This window comes from Phascolarctos cinereus, unplaced genomic scaffold (genome assembly GCF_003287225.1).
Source record: "Phascolarctos cinereus isolate Bilbo 61053 unplaced genomic scaffold, phaCin_HiC Scaffold_726;HRSCAF=1367, whole genome shotgun sequence".
Taxonomy (NCBI): Eukaryota; Metazoa; Chordata; class Mammalia; order Diprotodontia; family Phascolarctidae; genus Phascolarctos; species Phascolarctos cinereus.
This window is the reverse complement of record NW_027556098.1, coordinates 351,882,908-351,896,013: the sequence shown is the minus strand read 5'-3', so window position 1 is coordinate 351,896,013 and position 13,106 is coordinate 351,882,908. Positions and strand designations below refer to the sequence as shown.

The following is a 13,106-nucleotide window of genomic DNA, read 5'->3' as shown; positions in this document are numbered from 1 at the left end:
GTACCTGGCCACTATCACCATCACCATCACCATCATCACCATCATCATATCAGTTATCATAATCACCCTTATATCAATATCACAATCTTTTTCATGGTGTGTATAGCAAATGTTGAAACTGAGAGACTGTCTCAAGAGAATTGCCACTTGACATGCATTTAGAACAGGTACAAAATTATTAGCTCCCATTACAAATAAAGGTGTGTTCAATGAATCTTTGATTGGAATGGTGAATGACAGTACTATTTTTCTCCACTGTAGCAAGTGATTTAATTTTCCTGTCTTGTTATGCATATATAATATGTATATGATTACATATGCACTTATGTAAATAGGAGCATATCCTGTTCTCCAATTAGCTGCTAAAGTGTATTCCCAACTATCTATCTATATTATAGGTAGTTAGCTAGGTGGACTTTATGTATTATTTGCTTTTTTCCATTGTCTTTTTCCATTTTCCTATAGTTTGTACTTTTTCATTTGTAGTAAGTAATACAACCAAACAATTTATGTATTTGCTCATCTGGCTGTCCAGAAGAAAGAAAGGAAGAAGTCCACTTCTCCTACTGGCCTAGGGATCAAGGTACATGATAGACAAAGGCTTAATATGGAGTCAGCATGGGCACTTTTTCCTCTAGTAACACTATAGTAGTGCTGAGCAAAAGAAGGGAGCTATTACATTACAAGTTTTTGAGTTAAAAATGTAGGTACCAACCCACTGCCACCAGTTGGATGTGCCTACTGTATACATAAGACTTGAGTATGATGGCACTCAGAATGGGTCTCAAATACTTTTGTACCCTTTCTCTAATACACCCATTAAACGATTCAATCTTTGTGATTAGTGTGCTGAAGAGTTTCTTTCTCCTTAACATATTTTATCCCACACTATCACTTGTCGATATTCATTGACATCATAATTAGCTCCAGCATCATTGAGAGCTGACACACATCTGCAGGACAATGCTGCTTGTGCACAGCTAACTCAGCTCACCACTGGAGCCAGGATCCTAACTTTGAAGGAATAAGACCAGCTTAACCTTCTATCTCGAATGCGCATTGATGAGGCGGGAGACAAAATGGAAACAACTCCGTTTATTTTTAGCAAAGCACTTATTTATATAGTAAAATAACAGGAACTCTTTCTCAAGTTACAATGACATATAGCCCATGCTGTGCTCAAGGACAGTGCATGCACGTCCTGTGCTCTTATCTGACTCCAACTCCAGAATAGACTGCTAATGACCATACAATAACTAGGGGAGTTAAAGATTGTTACAGATCCATACAATGGAGCTCCGAACCAGGTGACCTTTGCTCAAAGATCAACACCCGAGAGGGGCCTTCACCCATCAGTGAGACCTGTTGAGCAGCCTGTGGCCCTCTATATCCTTATAGATCCCTAACACAATGCTGGACTTTTCACAAAAAGTATAAGCCAGACCTGATTCTTCATATGCTTCCAAAGCTCGTTAGCAAAGACACAGGTACAGCTTTGTATGCAGAGGACATACAAAGTGAATCAGTGTAAGTTGAAATCCTACCATTGAAGAAGACCAAAAAGTGCATTGGAAAGTTGTTTTTTTTTTAATGGACTTCTTATTCAGTAGACAAGCATTTATGAAGAGCTTACTAAATTTCAGGCATGATTTAAATTTCCAAGAATTTTAAATATGAACAATCTTTTCACAGTAATGGCAGCATATTGATGGATTCCTTGACAACCAAGGGTCATTAAATAAAAAACTGACACTAAGCCCAAAGGCCCTATAAGAGTATAAAAATTATTAGGCTTGTAAATAAATTGGGATACTAAGCATGGAAGCATTAACAAGACAATAGAGAATATAGGATCAGAGTTGGGAGCTCACAATGCCATCCATGGAATTTACTGCTTCTAAACCACTTCTTTCAGTCACCTTCACTTTGTGCCAATGCCATTGGGGTGGCTGATAGGCTAGATCAGAGTGCTTTACATAGTTTTAGAAAAGATAAACACATCCTGCTTTTTTTTTGTTAGTATGAATTTGGAACAACGAACAATAGAATTATTCTATAACAAAAGCAAGTATGATATCCACCTTGGTGTTTAATGTGACTATTCTAATAATCCAACTTGTATCTCAAACCAGTTCTTCTTGCTACTATAGATAGGATCCAACCACATGAGGAATTCTGTGTAATGGCTCCATTTACAAATTCCTCTTTAGATAAGAACTTGCCATAATTAAACTTTATATCCCTGCTAGTGTCTGTCACAGTGACATGTGAACAATGGGTGCTTACTAAATGTGTGCATGACTTACTGCAGGACTGGTTTATCTCCATTCTCAATCACACATGTCATTCATGTCTCACATTCTGCTTTTTTGCACAGAAATTGTCACTGGTAATATGTAGCTGCCTACTTATGCCCATTCTGGGTCATTTTTCCAAAAGTTTTTTTTTATTGATATGCTTTATTTCTTATATCCTAGTCATTTCTGATATACCCTTCTCCTGCCCCCAAGCCACTTGAACTATTTCTTGCAACATTAAAAAAAATAACAATAAGGTAAGGAAAACCAACCAACACAGCAACTGTGTCCCACATCTTATCCAATACTCTAGACACATCCAAAGAGTTCACCATGTCCTCACAGAGAAGAAGATGCATACTTTTTTAATCATTTCTCTTTAACAAGAGTTGTCATTGGATCATAAATGAAGAACTCAAGAGTTCTTACAGACTTTCTCTCTCATTTTTCATAAGAAGAAACTGATAACCTAAGATGTGAAATGATTTGTCCCAGGTTACACAGTAAATAACCAAGATATGAATGAACGTCACAAGTTCCCAGGTTCCCAGGTTGAGCTTGAAGTGACCTTAGACTCCATTTAGCCCAAAGCCTTCATTTTACAGGTAATGAAACTGACACCCAGAGGAGTGAGTGGATTTGCGTGAGGTCATACATGTAGTAAGTAGCACAGCCAACACAGGATATCAGGTCATCTAAGTACAAATTCAGACTTCTTTCCACTACTGAATCCATGTTAGACCCTAAACTCTAAGAGCTAAAAAGGACCTTGGGACTCATTTATTGATTTTACATGTACAAACGAGGAAATCAATGCTCAGAGAAGGAAAAGTGACTTGTCCTAGGTCACAGAGTCAGCCAGAAATAGAGAGGGTCAGGACCAAAACAATGAACAAGCCTCATTACCCTCCTCCTCTCCATTTACTCTACTCCTGACTCTCTGGTCCTTCTCTACCATGCCTCTACAGAAGCCTCCTCATCCTGGAAGTTCGCTCCACTTCTGGACTTCTCACGCTAGAATTACCTTCTCCCTGGAGCCCCTTACTCTGATTGGTTGCTTCCTCCCAGAAACTCCATTTTAATATTGTGCCAGGCCAGTCATGTCTTCCTTCCTCTCCAGGCTCCACTCCTGACTCTTCAGACTTTACCATGCCCCCAAATGCATACCTTCTCCTACCTTTTACTGCTTCATTTTGTAGGTTGTCTTATTTCTTTAGAATGTAAGCTCCTTGAGGGTTAGGAATGTCTTATTTACTTGTATTTTTATTCCCAGCACTTAGTACAGTGCCTGGAACCTAGTAAGTAATTCATGCTTGTTGACTTGCCTAGAATCTACACTGGGAAAGGAATGGAGGAAGGCTATGGGTCCTGGCCTTTAGACCTGCCTCTCTTCTCCCTCAGAATTCCTTGATGCCTCCATTTCTCCTTCCCCTCCCTGATGCCACAACAGCCTCACAGTTCTTTGAAGACATAGAGCTCAATGTCCATACACTGTTAATAATTCTGCCTAACTAGTCTATCAGGCTTTGCAGCTCATGAAGCTTTTCCCAGGATTGTGCAAGATTTCACTATAAACACATATGTTTTATGATAATCTACTTGTATATTTCATTAGTTTTTACATACTTTGTAGAATGATAATAGTGTACATTTTTAGGTCAATTTATAGTTTATAAAACACTTTACATTTATTATTGCATTTTAGTTTCCACAAAACTCTTGTGAGATAATTACTATTCCCAGTTTATAGATGAGGAACCAAGTCTCAGAAATGTATAATGACTTTTTGATTTGCATGTAAATTGGATTTAAATGAGGCATAGTGGGGAGAAGTCTTCAGCCTCACTCTCTCTTCCAGAATCATCAAAGTCCAGTGGCAGAGCAAAAGCCAAGATGGCTGGCGATGGTTTAGGGAAATAGTGGATGACCTTGACATACTCGATGCTCTCTCGAAGTGCTCCACAGATCCTGCTTTATGTTCCAGTGGAACAAATTATTCTCATCTATGATTCAATACACTCCCCCAGGGAAAGTTTTCATATGCTTGGGATAGAAATTCCCCCTACCTCATCATTGGGTTTGAGGCCTGTCAGTTACCCTCAACCTTGTTTAGTCAATTTGTGGAAATGGTTTTACTGACATGTGGAGGATATAGATACTACAGCTTCTTGGAGTCACAGGTGAGTGTTGGGTGGCAGGTGGACAGTAGAGGTAGAAAGCAGACCTGAAAATGGCTCAGCAAGCCCTCACACCAGAGATGCTAGTCTTCCTGAATACCCAGAGATGTATAATATTTCCCTCTTGGTAAAACAGTAACAATAGTTAGTATCAGAGACAAATTAAACTCCAGGCCTTCTGGATTCCAAGTCCCATCACCTATTCATTACACATATATTATTGTGGTTATGCCCATTTCATGTACTTAAGTTTATAACTTTGTAACAATGGTGGTTGGGTAGGGTTGATGTGGAGGGTTTAGCTGAACTGCAGGCACTCCATATCACTGCTTTCTTTTCTCTTCCCCCAGGCCTCTCAGCCCCATCTGGTCAGACAGCCAATAAACATTTTTTAATTGCCTACTCTAAGCTTTCTATTACTTTCCAAAGTTTCTATTCTAGGAAAAGTCAGATGCACCACCTCAGTAGTTTAGAGTACCCAATTACGAAAAGTTCCTCGTGTTTACCTAGGGGTGTGGCTCTGTCCTAATTTAAATTTTTGTTTATCTCTAAATAAACCATGACCCTTTGATAAAGGCTAAAGCAGCATTCAAGTTATGGAAATGTTTGGGTAAAAAAGCCAGCAGATATTTCATAGAGTCTATTAACAGACAGGTATCATGAGGGAGAGTAGGGGAAGAGCAGACCTGTTCTTAGAACTTCCCTGAATCCTTGAAGAGGTGGGTACAATTGGTAGATTCTACCTATGAGCTTCTTGGCTCCTTCCTTGGCTCCAAAAGCAGCCGATGGTCCTCCTTGATTTCTCCCTTTTCTACCACAGCTCAGCCCTACTTTCTCTTTCATCTCTTCCTTGTTTCCTCTGTACCAGAATGATTCTGGCTAAGCTCTCTAAGGCTTGAGCAGAACTGGGAAGGTTGACTCTTTGTTCCTGAAAGAAAGCTATTAAGATCCCCTTCCCTCTAGCAATTACCACAGTGTCTGGCACATAAACCTAAGTACATAAAATGGTAGGCACTTAATAAATGTTTATTGATTAACTGATTGATTGATTCCTCTTATTCACTTTCCTTACCTGTGTGTATCTCATTAAGAGCTCTGGGGTATGACTTTATTCTGACTTTTGTCTCAATAGGGAAATGCTTGTCCCTTTGAACTATAAATCCCAAGATGTCAGTCAGTCCTCTAATCCCTAACATAAGTGTGGTATTTGGAAGCTAAAACTATACTAAAGTTATTCTCTTTTTGCTTAAAAGAAAAAAAAAAGTTGTTAATGAATACATTTTTTTTTGAAATCAAGACCTTGCCCAGGAACTTCCCTGTTGGGAAATTTATTTCTATGAGAAAATACAATCTTGTCAATGATGTAATTCACATCAGGATTGTTTCTAAGATTAAGTGGCTGAAAAATGCTGAACTGGCATGAAACTCATGGTACATATAGAGAAAAAAAGCGGAATACAGTGGAAATGAGTACAAGAGGCTATGACTCAGAGAATTACCAATATGAGAAGTTTGTCTGCTCAGAACATGATGTCATGACCCATAGTCTCCAAAAACCAGAGTATATTAGAGTTTACACAAATGACTCCCACTAGTATCTTTGTGCAAAGCTTATAAAACCAAGACTTAAAGTCACAGTGAACTTGATAGGCTGATGCTGGTGTTTTTTTTCCCCCAGCTTCTACTCTTCAGAGTTAACCCCAAAGAATAACCTGATTAGCCTTCTATGGATCTCCTTTGTCTTGATGGAATAGATGACAGGATTTAGCATGGGAGGGACAAAGAGGTAAACCAGGGACATCAGTGTATACACATATGGTGGTGCATATCTCCCATATCGGTGAACCATGGATACACCCAACATAGGCACATAGAAGATTAGTACTGCGCATATGTGAGACACACAAGTGTTGAGAGTTTTAAGCCGCTCTTCTTGGGAGGCAATAGCCAGCACAGAGTGAAGGATGAGAATGTAAGAAAGGAGGATGAGTACAGAATCCAGGACAAAAGTACAGATGACAATACACAGACCAAAGATGTTATTGATAGTAATATCCCCACAGGGTAGACGGATCAGGTCTGGGTGAAGGCAGTAAGCATGGGACAAGATGTTGGCTTTACAGAAAGGCAGACGTTTCAAGAGGAAAGGCATTGGAAAATCCACACAGAAGCTTCGGATACCAATGAACAGGCTCATTTGTGCAACTCGAGCATCAGTGAGAATGGTAGAATACCTCAGTGGGTTGCAGATAGCCACATAACGATCAAAGCTCATGGCCAGTAAGATACCAGACTCCGTAAAAGAGAAGAAGTGAATGAAGAACATCTGTGCCATGCAGGCATCAAAGGCAATCTCCTTGGTATGGAAGCAGAAAGTGGCTAACACTGAGGGCAATGTGGACAAAGACACACCAATGTCATTGACTGAAAGCAGGGACAAGAAATAGTACATGGGTTGGTGCAGACTCTGCTCCTCTTTGACAATGAAGAGAATTAGGCTATTTCCCACAATAGAGACAGTGTAGAGGACTCCAAGGAGAAGGAACATCCAGTGTTGGGAGTCTTCAAGCCCTGGGAGGCCTGTTAGAGTGAAGAGAGGTGACCCTGTGCCATTAGTGGAAGAACTTCCCATCCTGGGAGTTTTTTTCAAGCTATACAGTCAAATTTCATGGAAAGAAAAGGAAGGGGTAGATTATTGTTGATCAAATCCCTCAGTCTGGCATTCAAGATCACCACAATCTAAAACTACTCTATTGCTCAGCATGTACCTTCTGTTCTAATGAGGTATGTCTCCTGGACATCTATCTTTCATGTCTTGCCAACACTTAGAATAACTTCCCTTAATCTTTCAGTTAATCCTTGTTCATTACCTTCTTTCAGACAGATTTACAACTCAACTCATATAGGAAGTCTTTCTTGTTAACCCTAACTAACCTGTGTGGATCTTTTGCCCTTCCTGATTAATAATAGTAAATGAAAACAATGTTAAATTATTAGTTTAGTGCATTGCCTATATCCTTACATTCCCCCAGCTTCCTCATGCTACTACTACTACTAAACCCCCTTGACACTACAAATAAACACTCAAGAACAGGGAGCAGCAAATTCTCAATTTCTTCCCCTCTTTTTCTTTACATTCTTCTTGTTCTTGTTCTTCTTGTTCTTCTTTCTTCTCCCTTCTCCTCTTCTGCTTCCTCCTATTTTTCTTTCTCCTTTTCCTCCTCCGCCTCCTCCTTTCCCACCATCTCCTCCTTTTCCTCCTTTTCTTCATTCTTCTTCCCTTCCCCCTTTCTCCCAGTTAGCATTTCATTCCTGTTCACCTTGCCCTGCTTGTTTCCTCTCCCTCCTATTATTCCCTTACTCTTTTCTTTACCTTCTGTGCTTTTTGTCCTTCTTTCCTCTGCTGCCCTCATAACCACAGAAAATCACACCTTGACTGTTTCCTTACTCTCTAATAGACCCTTACTTCAAATCCTCTCTGAGAATGGAGGCTTCCTTCCTTCTGCAATCTCCAAAACTAGGATGTGGTCAAAACTCTTAATGAACTGAGTTAGTTATGTCTAAAAAACTTTACTCATAAACTTATGAGAAATAGCCTGAAAAGTTAAGGTTCAGAAAAATATAATTACTGAATCTTAGAACAGGAATCATAGAATCTCAGAATTTTAGATCTGGAAGGGACTTTAGTAACTATTTTACTAAATAGTAAACCATAGTCCCAAATGAATCTCCTCTTCACCATACTTGAAAAGTCACCATTCAACTGTTACTTGAAGATGCCTAATGAGGAGAACCCCATTATTTCCAGCATTTTGGGATAACTTCAATGATGATTTTTCCTTATACCAAGCATTATGTCTTCCATCCATTATGCCTTGCTTCCTGGACTAAGTCAAACAAAGATAATGCCTCTTCCACATGACAGCCCACCGCTTGATCATTTTAAGACAGCTATCACACCTAGGTTTTTTCTTCTCTAGGTAAACACCCCTAGATTTTAAACTGAACCTCCAATGGCTTGAACTTGAGGTTATTACCCCTCCTGGTTGTCCTTTTCTGGATTCAATATATAGCTTGTGAATGTCTTTAGTAAGTTGTAATGGACAGAGCTCAACACAGTATTCATGATATAATCTAACCAGGGAACAGGAGTATCATCCCCTCCTTCCTAGGACACTATGCCCCTCATAATGTACGCTACAGTCACATTAACTTTCTTGGTTGTTGTATCACACTGTTGACTCATATTGAGCTTGAAGTCTATTAAAACCCCAGATTTTTTCACATGAATTGTTGTTTAACAATATTTCATCCACATTTACTTGTGAAAATATTTTTAAACCAAGTGTGAAAGTGTTTCCCTCATTAAATTATTTTATCTTATTTTATTAATTTATTTATTCTTTATCTTTATCTCATTTTATTTGGATCAACATTTTTGTCCATCAAATTTTCTTTTGGATTCTGACTGTTATGCATATTGGTAGTTATCCTTTCTTGCTTTGTGTCACTTGTAAGTTGGATAAACATTTCATCTACACTTATATCTATAACACTGATTAAAATGTTCAACAGGTCAGAGCCAAGCATAGATCCATGGATCACTCCACTGGAGACCTCTATCCACGTGGACTTATCCAACAGCCTCTTATTGGATTTCCTTGTGTCATATCTCTTTCCACTATAATTAATTGCTCTACTCAGTTATCAAAGTGATTTTTCTAAAACTCATTTCTAGCCATGCCATTATTCTTCTCATTAAACTCCACAGGTCATCCATTACCTCTAGAACATGCTTCTTTAACTTTTTTCTGTCACAAACACTTTCGGTACTCTGGTCAAGCCTATTTACCCTTCCCTAAGTAATGATTTTAAATGTAGAAAATAAAAAAAAGTAGGATTAAAAATAAAAGCACTGATACTGAAACACAGTTAGAAAACATTTCCTAAAATAACAAATTCATGGCTCCCAGGTTAAGAACCCCTGCTCTAGAAGGAAATGCATACTCTTTTGTTTTAAAGTCCTTTACACTGTAGCCCCAACCTCATTAGCACATCATTCCCTTTCTCACATTCTACAATCTGGTCAAATCAATCTTATATTCCATTATGTGTGTTAAACAACTTCAGTTCATAAATAGAAGCTACATACTATCTAGATACTTCTTGTCTTCTTTTTTTTCCTGTCCAAAGATATTCTCCTTGACAGAGAAAGCAGAAGCAAAACTAAAATTGAGCATCTCTGAGTTTTCTCTCTTGTTAGTTATCCCTTCCTTGATCCTCTTTTTTCCTTCAATATAACCCAAAACACAGAAATCTAACAGTGGACAAAACCCCCTTTGTTATCCTTAGTTTTCTTCATCATGCTCATGTCATTTTGGGGGTTACTACTCTCATCTTCTTTAGTATCCCTATTCCTGGTATGTTACCTGCCCTTGCTTTATTCAAATGTAAAATGCTATGAGGCCTTACAGATAATCTAGTGTAACTGGTGCATGAACAAGAATCACCTCCAGAACAACCCCAAGTTGTTATGCAACTTTTGCTTAAATCTCCCTAATATAGAGAAATGACTGTTTCCAGAGTCAATTCATTTCAGTTTTGGAAAATTATCATTATTTACAAGTATGCCCTACATTGAACTGAAATCCCTCTTTCTGCAACTTCCACCAACTTTTTCCAGTTCTGTCCTGTGCTGTCAAAGAGGATAAATCTAATCCCTTTTGCACAGAACAATACGTCTAATGTCTGAAGAAAGCAATCTTTTCCACCCTTTCCCCACCACCCCAAGTCTTCTCCAAACTCACAATCCACATTTGCTTCAATGAATCCTCATATATCATGGTTGCTATCCACCCATCTTCCAAGATATAATCCCCACCTGAATAAGCTCCATCTTCTTGATGTCCTGCCTCAAATATGGTGCCCAGAAATGAAGTTATTTCAATTTACTGAAATGAAGAGATTTTTATCTCCTTTAACTGCTGTTTCACCGTATCTTCAGGATCTCAATGCCACCTCCTTCCTTCTCTTTCAGTCTGGACATACAGTGTTTCTCCACATTCATAGAATAGATAAGGCTTCATCTTCATTTCTAAGGAAGTTCAGCCTCTTTTTCCTTTAGGTATTATTTCAGCACGGCTTCTGCCTGGTTCATATAGATAAAAACAGCTGCTATATTTTGGAGATTTAGAGCCAAATTTTTCTATGGTTCCCTTACTGGGAAGACTTCAGAAATGGCTTTTCATTTTTAACACAAGTCAAACTGGACAACTTTAAATTCTGTGAACATAGTCTATACTTGCCCAATCCTTGGCCTTCATTCCAGCTATTCCTTATCCCTAGAATGCCCTCAGTTCCCACCCACTTTTCTACTTGTCAACATCCATGATTAACTTAAGGCTTAGGTCAAATGCATCTTTACCTTTGAAGCCTTCCATGCCTCTCTAACCTGAAGTATTCTCACCCTCCTATGTTCTCTCATACAAATTTCCACTAGTTATGACTTTTCATCACATCTTTCCCTGTTTTCTCCTCAAATCTATCCCTGTTTTCTGCCATTCACTAGGCTGTTAGCTCCACGTGGACGGGGACCATTTCTTGTACATCTTCAAATCTCCCCTACTGCCCAGTAAAGGATAGTGGACACAGTGAACTGAATACAAAGCTTTTGAACAGGGGAGTGAGTCATATAATGCTTTGCTAATAATAAATCACATTTGTAGTGTGGTTTAAGATTACAAAAAAACTTTCCTTACAGCTTTGGCTAGGTTTTTGAATAGTATATGGACATCACCATTATCTCACATTTACATAGCATGTTAGAATTCAAAAGGCCTTTCTCATAATGGGAACTGCAGAAGTATTACTATCTCTATCTCATAGATGAGGAGGCTACGGACCAAAGATGATGAGCAATTTTTCAAGAGCATTAAGGCAAACCCTTCAGATGCCAGAATAAGCAGACCTGTCCTTTAGGAAGGCAGCTCTGGTAGAATGTGCAGTGTGCATTGAAGAGGTGAAAGAAAGTCAGAATGGAGCCAGGGATACTTGTTAGGAAGCCATCCCAGTAACTCAGGTTAATGTCAGTGAACAGTTCAAGCTAGGCTGGTGGCAATGGGGATGGTGAGGATGTAGAGGCATACAGAAAAGTAGGGTAGCCTTATGCAATGTAAGCTGGGCTGGCAGGACTATAAAAGACAATCCTGAGATTTGGAACCTTTATGACTCTGAGGACAGAAGTATGAGCTACAAGATCATTAAATGCATTAGATAATTAACAAATCAACTCTAATTTATGTTAAGCAAACATTATATGCCTGGAATTGTATTAGGAACCAGACATACAAAAAAATAGGTTTTCATTTTCCTTCCCACCTGATATGTGTGTGTGAGAAAGAGAGACAGATAGATAGATAGATGGAGATAGAGACAGAAACAGAGACAGAGAGAGACAGAGAGAGACAGAGACAGCGACAGAGAAATGAGAATCACTTCATCCTATAAGGCCTCAGGTATTAGAGTAGTGAGATCAGATGTAGCTTTAGATAGGAGGCTCTTTTTTTTTTCTAATTCCTCTAATGACTCCGCAAAATGTGGTCTCTGACTCTCTGACTGAAGGATGCTAATCTTGTGGAGGCAGGATTGGGCTTCAGAGGAAGAGGTCCAATGCTTTACTAAAGGAGAACATCACAGGGTTAAGTGCTTGGAGGATCACAGGATCATAGATTTAGAGCTGAGAGAGATCTTAAATGCCATTTAACAGATAAGGAAAGGAAGAACCAGAGAAGTTAACAGTGAACAGTTTAAGCTCAGGGTTACATAGCTGGTAAGTGTCTGGTTCAGAATTTCAGCTCAGGTCTTCCTGCCTCCAGGTCCAGCTGTCTTGAGCATGCTATGGGAGCTGGAGGCAAACAAGAGAGGGATGTCTGATGCAGATTCTTTCACCGAATAGTAGATGTAAAGCCAAAGGAACCTCAGAAGCCATCTAATCTCATTTTTTAGGTGAGGAGACTAAATCCAAGGAGTCAAACTGACTGGTCCAGGGTCAGAGAGGTAGTGTGCATTGGAGGCAGGATTTGAACCAAAAGCCTGTGACTCCAAAGCCAGTGTTCTTTCAGTTATCAACCACATTGTCTCCTCTTTCTTATTACCATGGAGCACAATAGAAATTTCTCTCGTTATCAGAAGAATATTTCTTACTTTTAGGCTATGAGGGATGTGGAAGATTCCTGGTCTTCTAGCTTCCTTTACCCTTCATCTACAGGTACCAATGAATTGGATCCTCCCTTACTTCCACAGCCTTTGTCTCCTCAGCATTTAGCACAGTGCCTGGCACATAGTAGGAAATTGGTAAATGTTATTGATCCATCAATTGCTACAGTCAATTCCCCTGAGGTGAAGCAGAAATCTTTTGACCCATTGCTACATATACTCAATTCTATCATTGCCATCTAGACACATATGAAACTCCCCACATTAATAGAGAACTTACAATCCAGATGAGTCTGCTGAGAGACTAAGCAGGAGTAGCAGACAAGACTTACATCCATAGGACCCGATCCAGGGAGGTAAATGGTCCCACTGGCCAGAGCTCTGGGGAGTACTGTTTTCAGTTATGGGCACTACATTT

The 13,106-nt window shown here is 39.2% G+C and overlaps 1 protein-coding gene across 1 annotated transcript; it reads right to left on the bottom strand.

The window, feature by feature from the left end:
* Positions 1 to 6,155: 6,155 nt before the first annotated feature.
* LOC110195059 (olfactory receptor 51I2-like) lies at positions 6,156 to 7,136 on the bottom strand. Its single transcript, XM_020967714.2, has one exon. It carries the CDS (start codon positions 7,104 to 7,106, stop codon positions 6,156 to 6,158), a length of 951 nt encoding a protein of 316 aa, XP_020823373.1. The 5' UTR covers positions 7,107 to 7,136.
* Between the last annotated feature and the right edge of the window lie 5,970 nt (positions 7,137 to 13,106).